This window comes from Cervus elaphus, chromosome X (genome assembly GCF_910594005.1).
Source record: "Cervus elaphus chromosome X, mCerEla1.1, whole genome shotgun sequence".
Classification (NCBI taxonomy): domain Eukaryota; kingdom Metazoa; phylum Chordata; class Mammalia; order Artiodactyla; family Cervidae; genus Cervus; species Cervus elaphus.
The window spans coordinates 110,669,231-110,697,168 of record NC_057848.1 but is presented as its reverse complement, the minus strand read 5'-3'; the positions used below and the strand labels follow the sequence as shown (position 1 = coordinate 110,697,168).

Sequence of the window (27,938 nt, the reverse complement as noted above, 5' to 3'; positions counted from 1 at the left end):
TGAAATCTATATTTCAACAGTTCCAAACAACAACAGGACCAAATTTCCTTATAGTGCACCCATGATAGTAAGAGTTATTTCGTTTTCTCAGCCATGTGTGGTGGAGCATGGGTCAGGTTGGTGTATAATCTGTTAAGACTTGAGAAAGCCTGAGACTCCCAGCACATTCACTTGTGCTTGTTCCTCTTTAGCTTATAACCATTCTGGGTTCTTCATCTACCCCTGTAGTCTCATTCTTTATGTGGACTGTTCCTTCCCACTTTGTATGGTGATTGAACTCAACCGCAGGTATGAGGGAGGAGGATATCCATGTACCAGGGACCAGAACAGGCTGTTCAGGTGCCTGTTTTCACAGAGATATAAACAAGAATTTGTTTCCAATAAAATATCTGGTGCTTCACCTCCTAAGTTCTGTGGACTGTAACCTTCAAAGCCCTAATGTAGGTTGGTGCTTGTTTCTTGGAAGATGGAACAAGAAAGGTGTCCAGTAACTTGATCATAAATACTTACCACCACCCTCTTGACTATTTATCAGAATCTGCATCAGTTATTTTCAGTCTGCTTCAGCTCCTTCTGCCTCCAGTCTAAAGGAGTTTCTTGTGTACCTTCAATAAACTTGTGTAACTTACCGTTTGATTCCAGTCCTAAATCCACTCTTTACTTGAAGCACATGCCCTTTTTTTAAAGTTAATTTTTATTGTAGTATAGTTGCTTTACAATGTTGTGTTATTAATGTTGTGTAATTAATTTCTGCCAAGCAGCAAAGTGAATCAACCATCCAGATGCATGTTATCCCCTTTTTTGGATTTCCTCTCCATTTAGGTCACCACAGTGCATTAAGTAGAATTCCCTGAAGCACATGCCTTTTAATATTAACTGCAGCTAATGTTCAGATTCTTTCCCCAAACCTCTGAGGCACACAGTTATGTAAGCCTCATTTTATGGAAGCAGCTTATAGAGGTAAATTGAAAGTTTGTAAGAGATAAGGTTATAATGATAAACCTTTTTTAACCCAATTTTTTATCAACTCAAAGTACCTTTATATATGTAGATAGGTAGTTTGGTGCTTAAGACTAAATTAGTGCTACTGGAATTTGAATTCTAGCTCCCTGCCACTTTTTAGCCACTGATTGCTATAAAATGAGTACTAACATTGCTTTTTTAAAGTGTCTGTAAGGATTAAATCCAAATAAAACATCTGGAACAGTGTCTAGCATGAGATAAACTCATTGTTATTAATATTTTTATTTATTTTTTTTATTTTTTATTTTTTTATTAATATTTTTAAATGCAAGGATGTTTTATTTGTATTCTGTGGGCCAAATGCTTAATTATGAGATGTATGGGGTTTTGCCAGAGAATTGGGCACAATATAGAAGGCATTTGCCTACCTCTGTGTTTTTTTTTTTTTTTTAAATCTACCCCTGTTTGTTTTTCTTGGTGTCAGGAGTGGGTGCCAAAAAGCTTCAAATTAACTCCTCTTTATCTGCAGAATTCGGGGGGTTCTGGAAGCGGGCATCACAGTTCAGTGTTGCCAGACACTTTCGGGTTGCTGCTTCACTCTTATCTAGGTTTGGCCCCCGCGCCCGTCCCCACGCCCCCACGCCCCCATCCCTCAACTTCCTGCGTGATCGGGGGAGGCAAAGGAACCTAGAGGCTTGGGCAATTCAAGCAAGGAACAGGGGAGGAGCTCGCTTATCCAAGTCCCCGCAAATGATGAAACTTTGTTTCGGAGGATTTGGCTCGGTTTTTCGCTGTCGCCCCCCAAAACGAAGGATCGCTAAACTACGTGCTCTGTGTGACATGGCGCATGCACTGTGGAAGTGATAGACATGATTCCGGAAGCACTGTTCGAAGGCGCCAAGTTTCATAGCCACGAAGTTTGAATCTGCCTGGTGAACACACTGATAGGTGGGTACAGGGAGGGCGGGAATACGTCAGTTCCTACCGCCGCTGAGCCCGGGCTCTATAAAAGGGCTTGCGCTTGGCGTCCGTTACAGTTGCTCGGGACCTTGCGCACCATCCACTTGTCTGAGGAGAGCAACGATTGACCAGGCCAGAGGCTGCAGAAGCAGGTAGATGAACGGAGGGTACTGAAGCGAGAGCAAATGCTGAAACTTGTTGCGGTTGAGCAGACTAAATTAAAGTGAGGACCACCATAAGCCCTGGACACTGATTGTCCGTGAATCTTGAGACCGAGATTTTGGCAAAATATTTTGCCTGTTTGCACCTAATACTTTTGGAAGAAGGAATTTTTGTGCATGTTTTAGTGATATTAACTCCGCTAAAGATGGGGGATGGGCAAGCAGATATACCAGTTTGGGGCATAAGGAAATAGAGGCCTGGGAGGTGGCATGCAGCTGTAGCGGGGTGGAAGGCTGGCTGGCTGAAGGTTGGAGTATGGAGGTAGGGGCAGGTGGCGGCTGGGTAGGGGTGCATGTGCGTGCCTGGGGGTAGGGTGGGGGAGGGGTGGGGTAAGGTTGGGGAGGGAGGCAGGGGTGCCATACCTGATCAGCTAGGGGTGAGAGGCAGGTGCGGGAGGGGGGGATGGAGGAGTCGAGTCCCGACTGGTGCAAGACTCACTGCGGACGCTGGGAGGTGAGATGGGGGGAGGGATCTAGGCCCGTGGGTGAGAGGAGGTGGAAGTTGAGGCCTGATTGGTGCAAGGCTGGCTCCAGGCAGCAGCTGGAGAAGGGTCTAGGACTGTTTGTGTAAAGACCTCCTGGGGAGGAGAGGTAGAAACAAGTGGAGGGGGAAGTGTGCGTGAGATGAAGTGGAGGTGTTGAGGACTTATTGGTTAAAGACTGGAGGGAGGAAGAGTCGTCTAGGCTTGATTGGTGCAAAGGTGGCAGGAGAGGGAGGGGGAGAGGAGGCTCTATGCGGAGTGTGATGTTTGAACATAGGGTTCAAGGCCTGATGAGTGCCTGATGAGGGAGAAGGTGAGAGTAGGAAGATGGAGGTGTAGGGGGAGGGTGACCTGATCCCTTGTGGGAGGAGGGGGTTGGGGAGTTTGTGAGTTGGATTGAGGTGTGTGGGGATGTGTGGCCTGGTCTGTGTAAGACTAGCTCTGAGCAGAAGTAGGGAGGTGGTGAAGGGTGGGTGGGGCGGGGTGTGAAAGCCTGAGGGAAGACTTTCTTGGGGTGTGAGGTGGAAGTAGGTGAAACGAAGATGTGGGGAGAGGGAAGAGAGGGTGGTGATGTGTGTGTGGGTTAGGAATACATTTAAGGATGAAAGAGCATTGGGCCAGGGACCAAGTAGTGCATGCTAAAGCCATATAACGGGGAGAAAATTGATCTGGAGGCTGATGAATGATTGCCCTCGCCTATTTCTGTAATAGGTGGCAGTTGAGGTGACAACATCAGGAGCCCCCATGTGCTTTGGACGTTCTGACTGACCTACAAAGAATCTTGGTGGGGCAAGGTGGGAGAAAAGTCGACAATAAACAAATTTAAATACTTCTCATTTCATGGAGTGAAGTTTTGGTTTTCTCAAAGGTAAATGCAGAGTGTAGAAACATCTAATTGGTTTTGGTTTCTTAACAGACATGGACAAGCCCAAAGAAGGGGCTGGCAGTTTGAAGACCAAGGATGATAAATGGTGAGATTTGAAAAAATTGTTTTCTCTTAGTTTAGTCCTACTCTGTTGTCAAACCGATTTTCTCAAAAAATATACCTTTACAGTTGGGGGAACAAGGTCGTGAGGAAGCAGCGCGCGTTTTGCGGCCACCATTTCTTCCGCCTTCAGTCTTGATCTTTTGTAGAGCTTCCAACAGCGCTATGCTGGGACAGAGCATCCGGAGGTTCACAACCTTTGTGGTTCGTCGGAGCCACTACGAGGAGGGTCCAGGGAAGAATATACCATTTTCAGTGGAAAACAAGTGGAGGTTACTAGCTATGATGACTTTGTTCTTTGGGTCTGGATTTGCTGCACCTTTCTTTATAGTGAGACACCAACTGCTTAAAAAGTAACCCATGAGACAGATAGGAAGAGGAACATATTAAGAGGTGCAGTCTCTTAAAAGGATCAAACCCTTGAACTCAGCATCCTAGATATGTTTGTAAATAAACTTATGGCATAAATCCTTAAAAAAAAATATACCTTTATGTCTTTTAGAGTCTACAGAATGTATAATTGTCATAAAATGAGAATTGTGAAAAGAGATCTTAGAATCATGGGCGTCCAGCCTCCTATCCAATGCATGAAACCTCTATATAACAGCTCTTTTAGTGGCCAGGAGTATACAACTCCATGAAACAACTTAATGCATTGTTGAACATAATTTCTAGAAAGCTCGTCATTCTGATGACCATCAAGTCTGTCCTTTTGTTATTCGCACTCCATTGTTCTCAGTACTCCCCTCTGTAGGTGTATAGATGAAGTATTTTTCTTCTCCATGATAGGTGTTTTAAAATAGTTGTCTCATCTCTTAAGTCTTCATTCTCCTGAAAGGCTGCTCTCTTTTTCTCCTTTCCAGGTAAGATAAGCATACAGATAAGTGTATGGTGTGGAAGAAAGTAGAAACCATAGAATAGAGAGTCTAGAAATTGACCCAAATGCATATGAAAATTTAGTTCATGATAGAAAAAAAAGACATTTCAAATCAGTGGGGAAAAGATAGATACACTGACAAATAATTTGAAGTTAATTGGTTGACCATTTGGAAAACAGCAAGAATTGGATTCTTACCTCATCACTCCTTATAGCAAAATAAATTATACACATGGATAAAATACTTTAAAATTAGAAGTGAAATCATTAAAAATGCTAGAAAATACAGCTGGATTTTATAGTAATTTTGAAGTGAGGAATGTCTTTCTAAATTTAATATCTTAACAAAAACATAAAAATGAACAAGAAACTGAAAAAATATTTGTATTACTTATAATAAAAGACCATCTTCCTTAGTCTAAAAAGAAAAAAGTAACAATTAGGGAGTTCTCTGGTGGCCTAGTGGTTAGGATTCTAGGCTTTCACTCTGGTGGCCTTGGTTCATTCCCTGACTGGGGAACTGAAATCTCACAAGCCACGTAGCCTGGCCAAAAAATAAATGAATAAAAGCAACAATTAAAAGGTGAATGAAGAGAAAATGGGCAAAAGTTTTAGAAGGTAGTTCTAGGAGGAAAAAATACAAATGGCCTATAGACATTAAAATTTATTCAAATTTTAATTTTATTATTTAAAGGAAGAATTTTAAACAAGTTACCATTTTTCATGTATCAGATTAGCAAAGATTTAAAAAATTTTGATAATACCCAGTGTTGGCAAATCCGTAGGGAAATTTCATGCAGTCATGGTGGGACTGTAAATTGGTACAACCTTTTTGGAGTGCAGTCTGGCAATATGAAAATTTTAAATGTCCATGTCTTTTGAGCCAGTAATTCGACTACAAGGACTTTTTCTTTCTTTTTAAAAACAAGTCATTGTATCTTTTTGTAGTTCACTCTTAACTTTCTCTTGACTCCTTCCCCCTACTTCTCCCATGTCCCTTCTCCTTGTAACTCCTGCTCATTGGATCACATACAAACATACATAGATTGTTTTGGTCTTTGTTCAGTTCTGTGGATGAAGGATGTATGATTAATTGCTAGTGCATTGAGAAATACATACAAGGATGTTTACTGCAGCATTGTTTGTAATAACACAAATTTGGAAGGAGTTTATATATCCTTCTGTTTTTTTGAGTTTATATATCTTAAGGGTGTACTTGAAATAAATTATGGATCATGCAAAAAAAATGATAAGAGCTTTATATGCTGATAGTAGAAGTACTAAGATCTATAAAGTCAAAAACTAAGCTGCAGAATAATTCATAAAGCATAATATTTATAAGAAAAAAAGTTTTGTGCACTTGACTTGTAGGGGTATGTGCTTATGCTTGAGAATTCTCTAAAAGAATGAGAAACATTTATCTCTGGGAAGTAGGACTCTTGGAAGAACAGGGACAAAGTGTTCCTCTACTCCTCTTTTCAGTGTATTTTATCAGTCACAAAACTGTCTGGTAAACATTTTTTCTTGATAGCCATTAAAATGGGGAGGATTAATAAAAGAATGCAGCAAACAAACATTTGGAAACATATCTTAAGAAGTAATAGAAATGCTAATTTAAAATTACTTACTGCTTAAATTAGCAAATTTTAAATATTTAATCTTATTATAGTAATATTCCTGACACTGTAAACTAGTACGACCCTTTGGAAACAAATAAGGAAATATACCTAGAGCTATAAAATTGGTCCTACTTTAGACCGAGTAATTTGACTTCTGGAACTCAATCCTAGAAAAATCCAATTTATGAAAGTAATTAAATGCACAAAGATGCTAGTTGTGGCATTCAACTAAAGAATCAAAGTAATGTGTGTGTGTGTGTGTGTGTGTGATCAAAAATGCACAAGGTAAAGTCCCAGCTCTCTCCATGACCCTCAGTCACATGCCCCAAATAGGGAATTCCCAGGGCACTTGGTTGGCTGGACAGCACCCTGCCAGGCTCTCCACCTGCCCTCGCTGCAAGTTAGGACCATTATGTCTCAGTATCTGGGGACTGTATTTTCATTAATGCAGGTGATATTGTTAGTTGTTTGTTTATTTTTGCTTTAGGCTGACTGTACTTTGGGCTGTCTCATAGATGGGCATATATGTGTAATTTTTTTTATTTGGGAAAATTTTTTTTATTGATAAATCATTGAAACAGTATTGCATAGATATTTTAAAAGGCCCCCCCTTTAAAAATTTATTTATTTTTAATTGAAGAATAGTTACAATATTGTGTTGGTTTTTGCAATACATCAGCATGAATCAGCCATAGGTATACATATGTCCCCTCCCTCTTGAGCCTCCCACCCTTCTAGGTTGTCACAGAGCCTCAGTTTGAGTACCCTGAGTCACACAGCAAATTCCCACTGGCTATCTATTTTATATTTGTTAGTGTATATGTCCCACCCTCTCCTTCCTACCCCTCTCCCGTGTCCATGAGTCTGTTCTCTATGTCTGCGTCTCCATTGCTGCCCTGCACATAGGTTCATCAATACTGTTTTTCTTGATTCCATATATATGTGTTAATATATGATAATTTTTCTCTTTCTGACTTACTTCACTCTATATAATCGGCTATAGGTTCATCCACCTCATTAGCACTGACTGAAATGTGATCTATTTTATGGCTGAGTAATATTCCATTGTATATACTTATCACAGCTTCTTTTTTTTTCCATTTATTTTTATTAGTTGGAGGCTAATTACAATATTGTAGTGGTTTTTGTCATACATTGACAAGAGTCAGCCAAAAATATGGAACGCTTCACGAATTTGCATGTCATCCTTCCGCAGGGGCCATGCTAATCTTCTCTGTATCATTCCAATTTTAGTATATGTGCTGCTGAAGGGAGCCCTTATCACAGCTTCTTAATCCATTCATCCGTCAATGGACATCTAGGTTGCTTCCATGTCCTAGCTATTGTAAATAGTGCTACAATGAACACTGAAGTACATGTGTCTTTTTCAATTTTGGTTTCCTCAGGGTATATGCCTAGTAGTGGGATTGCTGGGTCATATGGTGATTTTATTCCTAGTTTTTTTATGGAATCTCCATACTGTTTTCCATAGTGGCTGTATCAATTTACATTCCCACCAACAGTGCAAGAGGATTCCCTTTTCTCCATGCCCTCTCCAGCATTTATTGTTTGTAGATTTTTTGATGATGGCCATTCTGACCTGTGTGAGGTGATATCTCATTGTAGTTTTAATTTGTATTTCTCATGATGTTGAGCATCTTTTTGTGTGTTTACTAGCCATCTGTATGTCTTCTTTGGAGAAATGTCAGTTTAGGTCTTTTCCCCACTTTTTCCCCCCACTTTTTGATTGGATTGTTTGTTTTTGTTATTGAGTTGCATAAGCTTCTTGTATATTTTGGAAATTAATCCTTTGTTATTTCATTTGCTATTATTTTCTTCTATTCTAAGGGTTGAGTTTTCATGTATATAATTAAATTTTTAAGTGGAAAAAATATTACTTAATGAGATCTAATAGACAAAAAATCCTTTAAAAATCAGATTCAATGGGGATGTGGGTGGGAGGGAGGAAAATAATGAAAGGGATCCTTGGAACCACTTTTTGAGATTCATTCATTTATTCAGCAAATATTTATTGAGTACTGACATTGTACTTAACAGTATGAAACAGACACACTTCGAGATCTGTGTACAGGTTACTGTCTGAAATGGGAGATAGATGCATATAAATAGGCAACAAACAGTATAGTGTGATAAATGCCGTGAAGTACATGACCCTATAGGATCTTGTTTAATTTTCATAGTAGCCCTCTGAGATAAATGGTTCTTTTACAACTGAGGCCCAGGTTTGATTTACAGAAATCTAGGTGAGCGGTAATGATGGTTTAGAGTAGGGTGGTTATAGTGAAGTTGGAGAGATTTGGATAAGTATAGAATATATTATTGCTCAGTTCAGAGACTTTCCCCACATCTTAACATTTCTGAGGCTGGGATGCTTCATACATTTGATAGCATGTCATCATTTGGTAGTGTTTTTTCCTTTCTTAGAGGTACATATAATAATGTATTAGATTAGATGAAATACACTCTAGAAGTAGAGCCAACAGGTCTTGCTGATGGATTGGACATGAGAGGTAAGAGAGAGCAAAATCAAGGATGACTCCTAAATTTTTTGGTTGCGTTACTGGTTGGATGGTAGTGCCATTGACTGAGATGAGTAAGACTGTAAAGGAACAGAATGAAAAGAAAAAATAAAAAATCTGTGTTGGCTATGTCACACTTTAAATACTTAGTAAATATCCAAGATGTCACATAGGTAGAGTTCAGTGGAGAGTTCAAGGCTAGAAATACAAGATTGGAGGACATGGGGTCTAGGGATAGTAGGATGAATGACCCAGGAGAGAGGAGTCAGTCCTGCAGCACAGCATGGAAGATGGCAGGAAGCAATTCCTTGAGAAGGCTGCAGGGGAGAGATCCAAGGAATAAGGGAGGGTATGGCCTTAGATAGTGGAGGGGACATTGCATTCCTTGTTAAGGCAGAGTTGGTTATAGTTACAGACAGGTCAGTAGATTTGTTGGTGGGAGGATGAGGGTGTTCCTGCATGATTGCCTCTTATTTTCCCAGTGATTTATGGGACAAGGTCGTTGAGGAGGTTTTGGCAGTCTGACGGCAGCAATGCTACTGAGATACATAATACAAGGAGTGGGGTACTGGTTTTCACTGAGCAATCAAAGCCTAATTCATACTCTCTGGTGCTCACTGAGTAGTTTTTTTTTTTTTTTTTTTAAGCGCAAGATTCCTTGTTTTGTTATGACTACCACACAATAAGCATGCAGAAATCCCATATTGTAAAAATCGCCCTGTTAGACTCATTTTAAAATAATTGGATCAGAAAAGCGAATGGGTCACCTAGTGGGCTGGCTATTATAGATGCTAAATAAATGGCTGAATCAATGAATGAATGAACCATAGATGTACCCATCCTATTTAATTATTCCATATTTATTGTTTCAGAAATTACCAGTAGAATACAGGCCCATGTTAAAAATGAACAATACAGAAACATCTAAAGTAAAAAGTGAAAGTCCATCTCACGTGTACACACCCTCCCATTCTTTTGAAGTAATAATTATTAATAACTTGATTCTTTTATATCTTTTTCTGTAGTTATAGGAAAGCATAATCTATATGGTTTATGGCTTCAGTTTTAAAGGGAAGACCTTCTCTGGGTACTTAAAAGTTTTCAAGGGCTTTTATTTGATATATCTTCAAAGCCTTCTAATATGATTTCTTAGTCCTTCCATGGTAGAGTTCTGGGTAAGCCAGATGGCTTTTCTTAGGTGCATATATTTTCTAATATAGTGACATGAGTCTTGAAACGCTTTCTAGGGACTTGTACGCCTGGTCATAAATTTTACTTGAAAAGGGTACTACATTCTACTTTTTTGACCACATATTTCTTCCTTAGTGCTGTCCTTAAACCTTTTTACTTTTCCTGTTGGTTACCTGCCAACCCAGAATTCGATGTTTTCTCTTTGGGGATTAGAGTGGAACTCTGTTGTATAACTTTTTGTGTCCTGTTTCTGATCCCCGATTCCTTTTGTTTGACCTCTAAAGAAAATGCGTGTGTGTGTGTGTGTGTGTAACACAGCAGTGTGTGAAAAGATAGATGACGTATGAATCACATTTTAGTTTATATGTAGTGATATATATTGATAATAGATTTCATATAACCAAAGTCATGTTTTGACCCATACCTAGGAAACCAAGAGATTTCATTCTTGATTGAACAAAAATGACTTGAAGCCTACTATTGAATAAGTCTAGTGTACAATGACCAATAAATGAATAAAAAACTTAATCAAGGGAGTGAGCCAACATGTGTGTTTAAAAGGTATATAATCAGTCCAGTAATCAATCTCAAGGCCAAAATAAAAGTCTACAAGAAGTGGTTAAGGCTGATTTTTATATGTAAAACCTTATAAATATTTTGTAAAACCTAATAAATATGTAAAGCAATATAAATATATGTTAACCCTTAGAGCTATGATGCCCAATTTCTTCAGCACTTTACTTTCCTCTGTTAGCTGTATGTCACAATAGTTCATGATAAGATTACCCATGAGTAGGTCCTAGAATTGGAACCTGGCTCCAGTATGGCTTTTCTGAGCTGGATTTTGAGACTCTCTGAATCATCATGAGTGGCTAATTTAGGGGATGTTCAGTCACTTGCTATCTGGTGAGCTAAAGGACCCCCAGCTGGAATGTGCTTTGGTGTCACCTCAGATAGTCCAGTTGTCCCTCAGTATCTGGGGTGGGGTGGGGATTGCTTCCAGGATTCCTCTTGGATACCAAAATGCTTGGATGCTTAAGTATATGATGTATGCACATCCTCCCATACACTTTAAATCATCTCTAGATAACTTATAATACCTACTGTGATGTAAATGCTACGTAAATAATTGCCATCACGTAGCATATTCAAGTTTTGCTTTTTGGAACTTGCTGGCGTATTTTTTTCTGAGTGTTTTCTGTCTGAGGTTGATTGAATCAGCAGATGTGGAACCCTTCAATACAGAGGGCTGACTGTAATGTGAAGCTTGAACAACCAGCCAAGCAGCCTGCTGCTAGCTGGGGTAGAACGAGTGCTAGGGCCTCTGGCAAATTGTGAGGCAGGGAAGCAACGGACCCAATGCCGTGGTTCACCACAGGGAGCAGTTGCAGGTTTGAAATCACCCTCTGTTTTCTCCCCCAAGAAATGCACTTCAGCATTTGTGCATTTACTCAGATAGCAATCCCGATCAGTAGATCCTCTTCAAGCAGCAAAGCCCCAAAAGTGTCCCCCTTGTTCTTTTGCCCTTTTGATTTTTAACTGTAATCTCTGTATCCTCAAATCCTTTTCCCTGTGGTCCCTTTCTTGGAATTTACTTTCATATCTTTATTTTTATTTTTAACTTTATTTTTTACTTTTTGGCCATACCTCATAGCATGTGGGCTTAGTTCCCCAACCAGGATTTGAACTTGCTCCCTGTGCATTGGAATGTGTAGTCTTAACCACTGGACCACCAGGGAAGTCCTCGTATCTTTAAATAGAAATATACCACTGGACAGAAAACAGGCTTCTCACTGATAGCTAATGATACTCAACTAACATTTTTCCCCTGACTTTGTGCAGTAGAGCACACAGCAGCTTTGAGCGACTTGTGGCTTCTAATTTTTCTTCTCCTCCACTATTGTGATCTTCATTTCATAAGCTCTTAAAGCCTTTTGACGTTTCAGAAACTCAGATTGATGGTTCTTTTCATATGAGATTTTTGACATTTGGTTGCTAATATTGTTAGTAGCTTTCCTTTAAAACAGAACGTATTTTATTTTGCAGTTCCGTTATTACTGTGGACTCAGGCAGTGATGAAGATCTTGACTGCTGTAAGTAGAGTCTCCTCAAAGCAGTAATTTACAATCTAAAGCTGTAATTTAAATCTAAAGTAATTTAGCCATGTCTTCGTAGAGATGACTGAAATGTGATTTTGGACATTGTTCTAGCTTTGTTTCCTCTAGGGCTGTCTAGATTGGTGAAACTAAGTTTATTTCCCTACTGTGAGGAGCAGAGGATGTCCTCTGTGCTTCTTTTCTAATTTGCTTCCTGTCCTTTTTTTCATTATAGATCTCCTTACTTTTATCTCCTCTCTGTCTCTCATGGGAGATGACTTAAGAGTCCACCATAAATTTTAACCAAGTCTAATTTATGGACTTTGGTTTTAGGGAGTTGAAGACATAGGTAATCAGATTTGACGATGCTTCACATGCTTTCTAATGCCCTCTTTCTTTCTCTGATTCAGTTATAACTGGAGTGAAAGTGAAGAAGGAGAACATCAGGTGGGTAGGAGAATTGGTGAAAGTTGACTTGTTTAAAGGAATAATGTTTGGGTAAGATGATTTCAGAATAAACATCACATTTTCTCTCTGAATCCTATGTTCAGGGTTATAATGGGTGTTGGAACCCTCACAACTGGGTTCAAAATACTAGACTCCTTATCACTAATTGGTCATTTTCTTTCTTTATAATGTCTCTTTGAACCATCCCTTAACTTCTAGTCTCCACTACTAAAGACTAAGGCCTTTAATCAGTTTTTACCCTTGTATTCATGCAAGAGCTTCTTAAGTGGGCTCCTTACCCTGATTTATTCCTCCTCTGATCCAGTCTGTATTCCACTTCCAGATTAATCTCCTGAGACACTGCTTTGATCATATTAATTTTCTATTCAAATTGTCTATCTAAGGGAAATCAAATAGGTAAGCCTAGGAGTTAAAGTCCTATGTGAATTGGCCATAATCTGTCAGCATTATCTACTACTTTTCCTATTTAGGAGTCCTCTGCTACACTTAAGGGGTGTTGCCCAGGTGCCAAACTGTAGGAGGTGCTAAATTTACTGGAATGAATCTGAAATAACTGGTTTCCATATCAGCTCCTTGAATCCTGTAGGAATGTGAATTGGTCATTTCTGTTTCCCACACTAAGACGAAATAATGCTGTCAAGTGGGAAAATGTTTTTCTGGCTAGTTCTGATTTATCTCTGTTGATTATTTTTGCAGCATGCAAGCCACCAAGCCTGACACCAATGTGTGAAGTCAGCAGTTGCAATCAGCTGAAATTCTAGAACTGAATAATGCATTGTATAAAGCTATCTATTGGAAATGATCGGTTTTGTTATTTATATTTTTGAAGTTAGGTCTATTGAGGTATGGTTTACATACAGAAAAACTCACCCTTTTTAGGTATACAGTTTGATGAGTTTTGACAAACGTATATGGTATGTATATGGACTAGGTACTGTAACCATCACCACAAAGATGCAGAATTTCCATCATTGCCATTTACATTTTAAATGGTATGTCATAAATCCTTAGAAATATTCTGATTTTCAATATTATATGCTATAGAGCCCTTGATTGAAAATAAATTTAAGAATATTCAGTTGGTTTCTTCCTGTCTCCACCAGATAGATGTTGAACAAATATGTAAAGAAAATCCATTTCGAGGTGTCTTCCTGGAGTGCCCACAGATCTTGGTCCAGTTCCGGGGCCTTCTCTCTGTGGGATACTGTCGGAAGGGTGGATTTGGGGAAGAAGGTGATGTGTTCAGTTTTGGGTATGCTGAGATTGAGGGGCCTACAGGCAGGGCTGATATTAAAAACATTTAACAACCAAGAGATACAGACAGGGATTAGTCAGGATGGCTGCCTGACTGGTTCAAACAGACACCACCAGTAAACAGTTGGTGAGGCTGTACTTGTGTAGACTGACTAAAAATTAACCCTATGCATAGGACATCCAGGTAGGAGATTGGCACTATGGAGCCAGAAGTCAGAAGCAAAGTTGGGCTGGTGGATAGATAATATTTACCCAATCCTTAGGAATTGATTGGCTTGGCATGAAAGGGATGTGGATAAAAACCTGGGGACGAACAAGGAAGGGAAATGAGTGAGAAGGAGTGGGCAAACAGGTGAGAAGAGAACCAAAATCAAATAGTGTCCCAGGAATCAAGAAAAGAATTTTAAGGATGGAATGAATGGTCAACAAGAGAGCAAAGTTCTGTAAACTTGGCAGATTAAAAGTGGTGAATATGAAGGAAATGGATGAATAGATTTGTGTCTGTAACAGGGGCAGACAAGTTTTCTAGCTGCGTTTTAAGTAGTTTTCTCTCTCATCATAAAGGTATATCACACTTACACACTGTGTAGGAAATAAAGGTGGTGCATTTCAGCCTTCTGGAACATCTGACCCAAATACCTGGGACAGCTGAGAATGACAGTCCCAGAGGTGTACCGACAACACCCGCATCCTGGGTGTCACAGGGATATTGCTCACTTAAGTGGTGCTGGCTTTGGGCTGCAAAGAGAAGCACCCGGAAGAAACCTCCCCGCCAAGGCTGCCTCTCTGCATCTGTGGTAGGGGGATCTCAACGTGGATAAAGAGAAATGGCAATTAACTAGACTTTTCCTTAATCATTTTCCCCTTACACCAAAACCATTTTAACACATACCCTCTGACAGCTCACTTCAACTCTCAATACTAGACAGATTCCTCCCTTTGAAAGGATTCAGACTGATGGAAAGGTTTGGTAGGAAGGTAGGAAAGATGGAAAATCAAGAACAATGATTGAGTAGTCCAGAGGAGGGGAACAGTTACTTTGGGAAACCAACAAAATCATTTCAAAGTGATTTTGCTCGCTGGAGAAAAGTATAATAGAAAATGTCATGAAAAGAAGAATGTTGCTTTCATGCTTTTGTTTTTCTCTGTCTGGTCACTCAGCTACGTGGTGATTGACTCAGGCTCTGATGATGACTGCCTCCCCGAGAAAAAGAGACCTAAGATACATGACAAAAGTAGCAAAGGCAAGTATACTACGAACTTAGAGAAAGAGCTGTGTGGTGCAGCCTCACCACGCACAGTCATCTCAGGATGAGAGTCGGCAAACATTCTGTTTTGAATCATTTCGTAGTGAGTGCCACTGTTTTTCCTTCGTATGTGCGGGATGTGGATATGGCTGGGTCCCCTGCACTCCCTGGTTAATTTCCTAACAGAGCAGCAGCTGTTCCTGCTGCCATAGAACCCAGACATCACCCTCTGTAGAGTTCTTACCCATTATGTTGCAGGAGCAGAGGAAGTTAGGAACTCACCTTGAGCAGCATGAAGGTTGCCCTGCTCTTCTGCCTTCTACTTTTCATCCCTCTCTGTGTGTGGATGACAGGGAGGAGGAAGGGACTCATTCTTTCCAGCCTGGTGGAGATTAGGACATGTGAGGCTTACAGGCTAGCTGGCAGTGACTTCTCAGGGGTACGCTTGTTTTTCTCTGTCTAGCTGTTTGTCTTTGCCTACCTTCTTTATATTTTCTAGAGTCCTGTTTTTCTTAGTGTGTATTTGGCATAACCGATCCTTGCCTCTTTGAATGCAGAGGCCCTCATCACCTTTCAGGAGGTGTGGAGTTTTACTTGCAATTCAGAACCTGTTCAGTGGGTTTGAGACATAGGAAGACTAGGAGCTTCTTAAACCTTTGGGATAGTATTTTACTGATCTCCGTTTGCTTAGGACCTGACATAGGGCAAGAGACACAGGCACCTGCTTAAAGTACTGACACCCTTAAAAATACTGGCTGCTACTTTGGTAACTACCCCCCAAGATAGCATTGGCCAGATTCTGCTAGTTAACCTGGGATATCAGAGCAGGGAAGTGATAGGTGGCTTGGAACCCTCATCTCCTACTGTTTCATCACCTGTCCCATCTGATTTCTTTTTTCCCCTTCTCTCTAGTTCTGGGTGGATTGCCTGAGCAGGGCAGAGGTCCAGGTGCAGAGTAGCGGGTGTAACATGACAAGCTTCTGCAATGTACACAGAGCCCCAGGGGAAGTAGCTTTAGAGTAGGGGCCTGAATGACAAAGCCAAAGTCAGTTGCTGACTCCTTTAATCAGAAGATCCATAAATCTGGTTGATTTACAATATTGTGTCAGTTTCAGGTGTGTTAGTTTCATAGCAAAGTGTTTAGGTTGCACACACACACATATATTCCTTTTTTCTATTATTTTCCATTTTAGTTTATTACAAGACATTGAATATAGTTCCCTGTGCTATACAGTAGGTCTTTGATGGTTATCCATTTTACACATTGTAGTGTGTATACATTAATCCCAAACTCCTAATTTAGCTTTCCTCCCTTGCCCACCTCTTTCCACTTTTGTAACCAGAAGTTTGTTTTCTAGGTCTGTGAGTGTTTTTGTTTTATAAATTTGTTCATTTTTGTCCCTACTTGTTAGAATTGAAGTTGTATGTGGGAAATCTTTAAATCTTCTAGGAAGGATGACTTTTTTCCCATAGGAACACCCACTGCTTTTTCTTTCCTTACTGCATATCTGCAGTTTTTTTTCAAGTTCTTTGATAATTAATTTAAATCATAGATGAAACTCAAAATATATTATCCCAAATATGGAATTTTAGGATAAAGAGTTTTTGCACCATAAATACATTTTTATAACTTGTTTGTGCTGTGATTTATATTTTTTACATCCAGAATCATAGAAATCTAGATGCTGAACTCTGAGCAGAACGCAGACAGCTTGTGTTTTAGGCATGCTGCCCCTTGTTTCCAGATGAAGGGATGGGTCCTCCATGAGGCTGGGGACAATCCCAGTGTTCCCAGGGCCTCTTGGCGCTGGCATCAGAACTTATCTCCTCATTTTCACATCAGTGGTTCTGAGAGCTTTGGACTTATTGGACTAGTTTAAGAAAGAAATTTGGGGGGATAACAAAGGAATGCAAATTTTTAGTTTGTCTAATGATGGAAATAAACTCCAACTATCATCTGTCATCATAATTTCATAAAATAAAGAGCACCAAAAGTTTAATGACGACATAATCTCAAAGTACACTCCTTTAAGTTATAGAAACCAGGCTTGATTCGCAGGGAGAACCCACTTTATTATTCTCATTTCTTTTTTTGTTTTGCTTTGGCCCAGTGAAAACATAACAAGTTTCAGACCTGTGGGAACCCCTGAGCACCTCCGTGGTGCTACTCAGAGAATGTGATTTGAAAATTGACTGGGTTTGAATTGCCATTTTAACTGTCACTGTTCTCAGTAAAATAAAGTAGCAGAGGGAAAACAGTCTAATAAAATAACTGATTCTTAACTGTGATTCATTATACCACAGTTCCTGGCTTGTTTAATTTGTGCTCAATAATCTGAAGTTGAGGGGGGATGTGAGGGTGGGGGGGTATGTTTATACATTATTGTGTTTTGAATTTCAGATGAGAGTAAGAAACTGTCTGACACTAATAAGCAGCTGACCAATGAGTCTCCAATACTTATCACTGATGATGATGATGATGATGATTTGGAGAACCCTGTGATGAAAGATGATTCGTGTGATCAGGACAAAATTGTCAAAAAAGAGGAAAAAGATGATGAGTTTACTGTTACCCAGCACAAGTTATCTTCTGTAGCTGGTAAGCAGAATCTTCTGAAGAATCGCCGCCAGCTGCCAACTGATGATCGTAAAGCTAAACCAGAGATTTTAGATACAAAGTTGTCAACTAATGGAAAGCCTATACCTGTGGTGGAACAACCAAGGAAAAGGAAATATAAAACCAAAAACATAACTGTGCCACCTGGTAAGCCAATCAAACCAAGTATGTCTGTCCCACTGACTAAGCCTAGTGCAACAAGTGTGCCAGCCAGGTTCGCTGTGCTCTTTCCCCCAGATATGTCTGTCTTCTAGAGTCTGTCTTGCTTACTAACCCTCTGCCGTGTTTCAGCAGCTCTCTAGTGGCCAAGGGTGGCAGCCATCACAGTGAAAAGGCTCTTTCTGAGGAGGGGGACGGATGGCCTTGTTGTCCTCATGCTCCCCGGCCTAATTGCTACTTTGCTGTAGGAAGCTATAAGTCTGAGGTGCTGCTCCCTCCCAGGTTCCCAAAGTTCCCAGACTTCATCAGTAGTAAGAGAACTTACATAAGTGTGTTAAGTATCTTTCTGAATCTGTCCCCCTAGTCGATGGTGAGCCTTCTTTTCTTTTTTCTTAGCTGCACCATGCAGCATCTGGGGTCTTGGTTCTCTGACCAGGGATCAAACCCATGCCCTCTGCAGTGGAAGCACAGAGTCTTAACCACTGGACCACCAGAGACGTCCCGATAGTGAGCCTCTTGGTGAGAGGGTTCTCACTCATCTTTTAGTCTGTCCCAAAGTCTAGCCTGGTAGTTGACATGTAATAGATGTTTAATAACTTTTTTAGATAAATGAACGAAGGGCACTACCTCCTAAATACATGAATTTCTAGCTAGTTCAGTTTAGTCGCTCAGTCGTGTCCGACTCTTTGTGACCCTGTGGACTGCAGCTTGCCAGGCTTCCCTGTCCGTCACCAACTCCCGGAGCCTACTCAAACTCATGTCCATCACGTCGGTGATGCCATCCAACCATCTCATCCTCTGTCGTCCCCTTCTCCTGCCTTCAGTCTTTCCCAGCATCAGGGTCTTTGCCAATGAGTCACTTCCTCACGTCAGGTGGCCAAAGTAGTGGAGCTTCAGCATCAGTCCTTCCAATGAATATTCAGGACTGATTTCCTTTAGGATTGACTGGTTGTATCTCCTTGCAGTCCAAGGGACTTTCAAGAGTCTTCTCCAACACCACAGTTCAAAAGCACCAATTCTTTGGTCCTCAGCTTTGTTTATAGTCCAACTCTCACATCCATACATGGCTACTGGAAAAACCATAGCTTTGACTAGACAGACCTTTGTTGGCAAAGTAATGTCTCGCTTTTTAGTATGTTGTCTAGGTTGGTCATAGCTTTTCCTCCAAGGAGCAGGCATCTTAATTTCATGGCTACAGTCACCATCTGCAGTGATTTTGGAGCCTAAAAAAATAGTCTGTCACTGTTTCCATTGTTTCCCCATCTATTTGCCATGAAGTGATGGGACTGGATGCCATGATCTTAGTTTTCTGAATGTTGAGTTTTAAGCCAACTTTTTCACTCTCCTCTTTCACCTTCATCAAGTGGCTCTTTAGTTCTTCTTCACTTTGTGCCATAAGGGTGGTGTCATCAGCATATCTGAGGTTATTGATATTTCTCCTGGCAGTCTTGATTCCAGCTTGTGCTTCATCCAGCCTGGCATTTCTCATGATGTACTCTGCATATAAGTTAAATAAGCAGGGTGACAATATACAGCCTTCACGTACTCCTTGCCTGATTTGGAACCAGTTTGTTGTTCCATGTCCAGTTCTAACTGTTGCTTCTTGACCTGCATGAAGATTTCTCAGAAGGCAGTTCAAGTGGTCTGGTATTCCCATCTCTTTAAGAATTTTCCACTGATATATGAATTTCTAGTTAGAGCAACTAGCAGTGTGGGTACTAGACAAAGGAGAGAAAATTTGACTTGGCATACTGGATAAAGGTGCTGCCTAGGATGGGAACCACCCTTCTCAAAGCAAGTGTGTGAGCTATGCTACACCATTTCTTATACTGCTTGTGCCTCCGTTGCCCCCACAATCTAACCTTTTATGGTATATTCATGTAGCTTCATAATAGTCCTCAGTGCCTAGGATAGAATCCTGCCCCACTTACTCTTCCTGCAGCTCTGTGACTCATGTAGGTAAAACCTTTCATGCCAACTAATAGAGCAGGATGCATGCTTCAGAGAGAAGCTTTTGGTTTATCCTTTTTAGTTTTTATCAACACTAAAATGTTACTCTGGGCTTGTCTGTGGGGGCCTCTCTCCTGGGTTTATCTTCCTGTTAGTTGCCAGTTGGTACCAATTTTCAGGGTATGGATGAACTATTTATCTTTTCAGCTGTTAAAGAACGAAAGAAGCGTAAGCCTTCAAAGAAGAAATCCAAGACAGTGAAATTTGAAAAATCCAAGCGTGGGTATGTACTGCTCATGGTCAGTGGCTCAGGAATTGACTGCACAGTTGTCACATGTGAAGCCATTCACTGGTCACGTGGGAGGGCCTTTGAGGGGGTGAAGAGGTCTGGTGGGCAGCATGGGACAAGTTTTATATCCCTGAATTGGGAGGATAGACTCAGCAGCAGGAGGAAGGTGGGGAGAGGAGGAACCTCTGTGCCCCCTTCTTCTCTCTCCCTAGCAGAGCTGGTGTGGGCGCTCCACATAGAACCTACCAGTTCTGGGCAGACTGGAGCTTTTGCCCCCACAGCAGCTCTGGCCTCTGAGATTTCCTTTGTCTTTAAATTCAGGTTGTTTAAATGATGTATAGCCAAACAAGATCCTTTTTTTCAGGCTAGATATAGCCCTATGGCCATCAGTTTTCACAGAACTAAAAGCAAAGGCAATAGGAATGGTGAGAAAGCAGAATGAATGTGTTCCCATCCATTGGAATTGGGGGGAGGCAGTCAAGATTATCTTCCAGGGTTTCAGATGAACCCTTACTCTTTAAAAAATTTTTTTTAAATTGAAGTGTAGTTGATTTACAATATCATCTCAGTTTCAGGTATACAGCATAGCAATTCAGTGTGTGTGTGTGTGTGTGTGTGTGTGTGTATTTTCAGATTCTTTCCCCTTAGATGTTATTACATAATATTGAGTATAGTTCCCTGAGTTGTATAGTAGATCCTTGTTGATTATCTATTTTATATGAACCCTTATTCTTACTACCTATATATTCTTGCTAGTTTTTATATCTTAAATGTTAGGGTGAAAGGGATTGCTTGTAGTCCATTTATATTTATTAAGCTATATATTACATATATATTGATACTGGTATTATATTGTTATATATTATATTGGTAGTGAAAACAGCAGGTCATTTAGACCAAAGACATGTTAATGCTCGAAGGAAGCAAAAAAAATTAATGCATTTCCTCACTTAGATTCCAGGAACTTCACTTTTTCTCTTAAAAATGTGATAGAGTGAACATACTTTTTTTTTTTAATTTGCCTTCAGGAATAATGTATACTTCCATCTGAATTGTGTTACAAAAGAAGGAGTATATTTGAAGGACTGTATGTTTCTTTTTTTACCTGTATTTTAGGGCAATAAATGCATCTTAAGGGGAGAAGAAAAATGATATGTCAGGCGTGAGGGCAACAGAGAAACTGGATTTGAGTAGAGAGGCCGTCTGTTTCTGCATTTCTCTTCAGTTTGGCCTGCCCTTTCTTAGATGGGCCCCCTTTTAGCAAAGCTTCTTCTCTGGATTCTTAGATCCATATTTAAGCTGATTTGCTTCTAGGGACATGTGTCTTGGGTAGGTCCCAGGTTGCTTTGCTACAGAATGTGACGAATGAAGGAAGAAGCTACTCCTTTGTGTCGTTGTCCTTTGCCTCATCCAAAGAAGGCTGGCCTGTTTAGACTTTTCACTGTTGCCTTGCTGCTTCCTGTTTCAGTCTGTAGGCTTCCTGTTCTCAGCATTGTTCCTGTGGAGGCTGCTGGCTGGTCTTGGTGTCTGATGTACTCGTCCGGGGTCTTGTTGGTTCCTCTGATGTGGAGATGCTCAGCCTGCAGTAGAGCGGCATCACCACTGAAGTGAAGGCTTGCTAAGTCACAAGCTGCTTGACATGAGCACAGACACATGCAAGGGTCATGCTCTCTGCTGAGGTCTGTAGAGGGTTTAGGTTTTTATCTGCCACCTTTTCTGATGCAAATTAGCTTTCAGAGCTAAATAGTTGGAGGCAAAAATGTTAGCCACCCATATCAGGTTTTGGGGTGAAAGATCCCTACTTTAGCTGCCTTTGTCTTGTCTGGTACTTTTCCCCCACCTGCAACCCGGGCACCTCTCATAGGGTTTTATTTTGTGACTTAAGGGGTAACAAGTGTCTTGGCAAAATCTCCGTTTCAGGAGTTCTATTAAGTCAGAAACACTTCACTATGTTTGCTAGTGGTTTATCTTTTCAGCTCTGTGGGCTGATCTCTTTGGATTTGTGGATTGTCCAAGCCAAGATTAAAATGCTTCAGTTTAAATAAATAGTTATTACAAGTGTGTTTTTTTATGGGCTCTGCACTATTCTTTTTTTTGCACTATTCTTTGTGCATTTGAATTATGCCTTGAAAGATGAGACAGCAATAGTGGTCTAATGGAAAGACCATGAGATTTGGGTCAGTATATTCAGTGTCTCTGAACTTTGGGTAAGTCATTTAACTTCTGAACTTTTGTTTTGTCATGTGCCAAGTGGAAATGGTAAGAATAGTAGTAGCTTCTTTGGAGGATGGTGTGAGGATTAAATATTATGATGTAAAAAAGAAATTCTTGGCAAATGATGAAGTGCTCCACAGAGGGTGGGTCTCCAGAGAAGTGGAGGTGTGACCATTCTAAGCCGTGGACAAATAGGTTTTGCCAAGGTATGAATGAACTATGCGAAATGTCAGTCCATGTCCTGGGAACATTTAAGTTGCTCACTTTGGCCAGAGTGGAAATGGTAGCTAGAGATAGAGGTTGGAACCAGGTTGACCTGGGCCTTAAATGTTAGGCCACACAGAGAGGGACATCACTGGAACATGGCCTGGGAAAATTAGTCTGAAGGTGTATGTATGTGGTTGGATTAGAAGAAAAAGAGCCTGTAGGTAAGGAACACAGTGGGATGTTGTAGTAGCAAGGCATAGAGAAGAGGACAGGAACTTGACCTAGGGTGATGACAACAGGGTGGAAAGGAGAGGCTGGCTGGAAGAGATGATGTGAAGCAGATAGTGATCTGTCTTTGTGCCTAGTTGAATATGGGGTGAAGGAGAAAATGGATTTTAAAATGTCTCAGGTTTTCAGCCTGTTGTAACAGAAGTTGGACAATTAAACACATGAAGCTGGAGACATACTCAGGTTAGTTGGTTGGAAATTTGCACTGGGCAGTTGTAAACTCAGAACTAGATCTTAGGAGAGAGGTGGAGACAGCAGATCCAGGTATGGGATCGCTCCTGTTGGGGTTGGAACCATGGGCTTCACATCTCAGACACTGTGCGGGGAGTGAAGAGGAAAAGGCTATAAATGGAACCTTATGGAGATGCCCTCGTAGCAGGAGCTGGAAGGAAGAGAGACCAGTGAGTCTTCTAAGTCTCTTGACGTGACCTGTATATATGCATTTCTTCTATTGATTTCTTTTGCTCTATAAAACTCGGCTGAATTTACTTTTATAGGAATTCTCAGTGCAAAATACCTGGATGTTTCTTTCATGGCCTTGAAAACTTAAAGCAGTATTCTGGAAAGAACTACAAACAAAATAAGGATGAACTGATTCAGAAAATCTACAGTCTGCTTAACAGCTCTGTCTTTGATCAAAAGGTAGAGTCAATGAATAAGCACCTATTGAACACTTGCTGTATGCCCAGCTCTCTTGGGTGCTGGGAGGTGTGCAGATGTACTAACTGTATATTTCCTGCCCTTGAGAAGTGTGAGTTTAGATGGGGAGGGGAGACGAGACATGCATATGTGAAAGAAACAGAATGTTTTGTGGGTTATTGTATATGATCCAGACTGTTACTACCACAGGCGATCAGCAGAGGGAGAAATCACTGAGAGCCTGAGCAGATGGGAAGTAGGATTGCCTGGAGGGATTGAGACTTGTTTTGGGTCTTGAAGGATGGTAAGGGGAGAGAACAGCAGTGGTTGGGGAGATGACAAGTGTTGAGGCTTGACTATCTGGAAGAGAGGGTCTGTGTTAAGGATACTAGGAAAGAGCTATGGGACCTTGGGCAAATTACTGAACCTCTGTTTGCTCATCTGTAAAGTGGGGGCAGTAGTAGTGTACCTCCTGCCTACTACACAGAATTACTGTTTAGGCCTGGTAAGTGAATCCCCCTGAAGTACCTAGAACAGGGCATATGATATGGTGAGCAATACATGTTAGCTGCTGTAGGCCTGGTTAATAGAGGGTCTTGGGAATCAGGTTGGGGGAACTTAAATTGAAATCAGTAGGCAACACTGCCCAGGAATATGATATAACATGGAGTGGCTGCTGAAAGAAATGGTTTTGTCAGTAGCATGGGGGTGTGGACTGGATCAGAGAGAATCTGGAGGCAGAGAGACCTGTGGTCATTAGGTTTTTCAGACTTTATTTCTCTGGTGACAAAACTTTCTGTATGGAAAGTTCTTAGTTCTTTCTAAAGGTTCCCCAACCTTTGGAGCCCTTCCTGATGACAATGGTGTTACATCAGATGACTCTGTTGAGTGGAACCTTAAGTATTCTGAGTTGCATTTTTAGTCCTGCCTCATAGCTCTCATGCATGGTCTCTGTCTGCTAGCCCAGCAGAAGTGTTCTTCTTTCCTTGGCTGCCTCTGACTTTTTGTCTCCATGCAAGGGAGCAGAGATTCTGCATTCATATTCTTGCAACAATCTTGTCTTTACCTGGGCTTCACTTTACATTTTATTCTCCCCAGAATGTTAGATTTGCAAAGCTCTTGAGTTGATATTTTCTGGTCTGCTTAGAACTGCTTTTTGATTTGTTCTTGTTTGCTTTTTGTTCTCAGATGCCGGAGAAAATTGAGATTGGCTGGAGTAAAAAGATGCTGAGAAGTGCTGGCTTATGCACCACTGGCAAGCTTCGATACCCTAAGAGACAGCGTTATGCTAAGATTCAGATTTCTCTGAAAGTCTGCGACTCTGCAGGTGATGGTGGGAGTAGGGTAGCTCCTCTGCCGTGCTTCCTTCCCACACCTGAAGGGTTACTCTTGGGTGATGGTGTTCTCTGGCCACCTGTATCACAGTGTTCCCTATCACTCCTGTGTGGACAGGTCTACTGTGTGTTGCTTAGAGGACATTATTATTGGATGTCTCACCAAACTGAGAGTCTAGTTTGTCCATATTTCTGCCGGGCCTAACTTACTTTCTGCGGCTCCCCGTTGCAGGTGGCACTATCTCCATTCTCTCAGTAACAAGTTCAAGGGTCCCTATATCTAGCCTATCACTGGATGTTCATAATGACTCTCCTATTGTCATTCCTTCTGTGTCTTTGCCTTTGCCCAGCTGTGGATCCTTATCACCTCATTTTTCTCCCTGCTCTGTGTGATTTCCTGATAGGAAACCTCAGGCTTGCCAGTGCCTGGAGTATGGCTTACGAGGCCATTGTACTTTGCCCCCATCCATTGGCCAATGTTGTCTCACTACTCCACCTGTGCTTTAGCCAGCCTTTCTTCACGCTGGCTTTGATAATAGACTGCACACTTTCCTCATCCCAACCTTGGCTCACTTTTCCCACCACATCTAGAAAGGCCTTGATAATTTTGCCAATCCAGCCAATTGTTAATTGCCTGGCTTTTCCATGGAGCTTCTCCTGACCAAACCCCATTGATGTTCTTGGAGGGTGGCGACTGGGTCTCAGCTAGATATATTTGTAGCAGTGTCCCACAAAAAGAGCACACTGGAGCTTTTCTGAAAGCACTTGTTCACCTGAGGCTTTCTGCCATTAACAAAATTGGGTTGAAGTAGGTTGAAATTTTACTTTCAGAATCCTGGGGAGATAACGCTTCTTCCTGCCCACATATGCTTATGGGTCTGGCCGGGTGGAGAGTCTAGGGGTGGTTGGGTAACAGACCAGGGGTAATTGGTTTAAGGCTCAGGATTTCTTTCCATTCCTTTTCTAAGACCGACTCCGAGACACTTTGATCCATGAGGTATGCCATGCAGCCTCCTGGCTGCTCGATGGCATCCGTGATTCTCATGGTGACATGTGGAGGTATTATGCCCGAAAATCGAATATGGTGCACCCGGAGTTGCCCAAGGTCACCCGTTGCCATAACTACAAGATTAACTACAAGATTTATTACGAGTGTACTCAGTGCAAATCCAGGTAAGACCCTTCTCCTTAGACTTTTTTCCAATTATGTTTTTACTCTGGCCTCCACATGGCTCTTCAGGAAGTACATGGCTATCTGACTTGAGGAGTAAAACTTCTCTACACCTTTCTGTGTCTTCTTTCTCCATTCGCTTCTGCTTTGAGCTGGCCTGACCACAGCCCCTTCCTGGTGTCCCACTTTCTGAGATTCCACAGAAAACGTCTGGCTTTGGACCCAAGGCCAGCAGCTCTGAGAAGATGTGGAGGTCCAATAACTGATTCCTTTGCTGTGTGGTGTCTCTTTCCTCCTTAGGGTCGGGCGCTACAGCAGATCATTGGATACCACCCGCTTCATCTGTGCCAAGTGCAAAGGCTCTCTGGTCTTGTTGCCACTAACTCGGAAGGATGGAACCCCCATTCAGCCCCATGTGAGGCCATTTGCCAAATATGTACAGGAGAATTACAGAAAAGTCAAGAAGGAGACAGAAGGGATAAGTCATGGGGATGTGATGAGAAAGCTCAGCAAGGATTTTATTGCCAAAAAACAAAGTCAGGGTCTTTGAGGTTATCTGAGAATGTATCTGTGTGAGATGAGTCATCTTTGGCTTCATCTGTTAGTAAGGAGTTTTAGAAAGATATATTTGATGCTATGAAGCTATGAATATTAGAATTTAAATTCTTTGAAAAAAGCTTCCTGTTGTTAATGATGATTGTCCTTCACCAAGGGTTCTGTTGCTAACCATTTTGTGCTGATACTCAAAAGTCCTTTGGATCTACCTTGGGTCTTACTTATGTACTATTCTTAACATGTAGAGCAAAATGCAAACTTGTAGAACAAAATGCAAAACATGTAGAATGGAATGCAAACATGTAGAACAAAATGCAAAACATGGAGAACAAAATGTGAACATGTAGAACAAAATGCAAAAGAGAAATGAGTTTTTGAGAGTGGCAGGTTGAGAGAAGGAGAAAGATGCTGCAAAGAGAACATGTTTTAAAGGCAGTACTTCAAAACCAAGGCTTATGTCTGATGGAACCTGTTACACCTACATAGAAATAAGAGAAATGTGCTTCACGAATTGAGTTGCTTTTGATATTGTATGAAGTCATCTGAGCCAATGTATTTGTTTATAAAATAAAAAAGAAGCCACATAAGCAATGTGATTGTTCATAGAATAAAAATAAAGTGTTTTCTGCAGTTCACTTGTTGGCAGAGTCTGTTCATTGACAACCCATGTCCAGAGCAGACCAAACCCTTGGGTCTTTTGTCCAAGACCCCTGATTTCATAAGCTTTCGAGGATGTGTCTGGAAGAACAGCCTCCACTTGGGGTTTCTCTTGGATTTTTGTGACTTCCCCTAAGCACTTAAACAACCTCCCCACTTTGGGGAGGTGTCTAGAATATAGACTGGAATCAATGTTTTACTTGTTTGTTATTTCTGCCAAAACATTACCAGGAGGTTAGTGACTTAACACAAATGTATTATCTTCCATCTCAAGACGTCAGAAGTCTGGTGCAGACCTCAGACCTCAAGGCTTGGGCAGGGCTGCATTCCTCTCTGGAGGCCCTGGGGGGAATCAGTTTCCTTGTCTTCCCAGCGTCCAGGGGCTACTTGCATTCCTTGGTTTGTGGCCCTCTTCCTCTCTCTTGAAAGCCAGCAACATCTCTTTCTCTGACTCTCTCTCCTGTCTCCCTCTTTCCCTTTTTTTTTCCCCTCTTTCCCTTTTAAGGACCCTTGTGATAATATTGGGCTCACCCAGAAAATCCAGGAAAATCTCAATTTCCTTTTGCCAAATAAGGTAACATAGTAACACATTCACAAGTTCTAGGGATTAGAGTGTGGACATTTGGGAACTTGTTATTCGCCCTGCCCCAAACATCTTTACTAGTCTAGCATCACTGATACTTTTTATAGGCAGGATGTGTTATTCTGTCATCTTCCCATCTTTCCTTCGTTTTGCAGATGCTGAGAGTGTTCTTTCAGTGGCCACAAACTGAAGTCTAAGCACAAGTCTAGATGGGATTGGGTATATGCACAGGGTAGTGCGAGTTTCCCTAGCTAAATCCTTGGGTCCTTCTCCAGTCCCACCCCCAGCTATATCTGCAGCCTCAGCAAAGGCCCAGCTGGCCTATGAAACTGGATCATGGCACACTGGTGACTTCATCTGGGAGAACTCACA

General features: G+C 41.2%; 2 protein-coding genes and 1 non-coding gene across 8 annotated transcripts; 2 read left to right on the top strand and 1 right to left on the bottom strand.

Annotated features, from left to right (window-relative positions):
- Positions 1 to 80: 80 nt before the first annotated feature.
- On the top strand, positions 81 to 26,961 carry GCNA (germ cell nuclear acidic peptidase). Of its 6 annotated transcripts, XM_043897816.1 has the most exons (13): positions 81 to 1,911; positions 2,001 to 2,075; positions 3,338 to 3,420; positions 3,543 to 3,597; positions 11,885 to 11,931; positions 12,345 to 12,432; positions 14,818 to 14,900; positions 17,305 to 17,667; positions 19,837 to 19,912; positions 23,125 to 23,269; positions 24,455 to 24,593; positions 25,569 to 25,773; positions 26,072 to 26,961. In XM_043897816.1, the coding sequence occupies exons 4-13, from the start codon at positions 3,545 to 3,547 to the stop codon at positions 26,319 to 26,321; spliced, it is 1,449 nt and encodes a 482-aa protein (XP_043753751.1). In that variant the 5' UTR covers positions 81 to 1,911; positions 2,001 to 2,075; positions 3,338 to 3,420; positions 3,543 to 3,544; the 3' UTR covers positions 26,322 to 26,961. The 6 variants fall into 6 exon arrangements, with proteins under 6 accessions (XP_043753751.1, XP_043753754.1, XP_043753749.1 ...); XM_043897819.1 differs by lacking the exon at positions 3,338 to 3,420 and having other exon boundaries at positions 12,345 to 12,381; XM_043897814.1 differs by lacking the exon at positions 3,338 to 3,420.
- LOC122690838 (cytochrome c oxidase subunit 7C, mitochondrial-like) lies at positions 3,691 to 4,093 on the top strand. The gene has a single exon (XM_043897825.1). It carries the CDS (start codon positions 3,777 to 3,779, stop codon positions 3,966 to 3,968), a length of 192 nt encoding a protein of 63 aa, XP_043753760.1. The 5' UTR covers positions 3,691 to 3,776; the 3' UTR covers positions 3,969 to 4,093.
- Positions 7,279 to 7,385, bottom strand: LOC122690999. The gene has a single exon (XR_006340249.1). It is a non-coding gene; the product is annotated as a U6 spliceosomal RNA (small nuclear RNA).
- Positions 26,962 to 27,938: the final 977 nt, after the last annotated feature.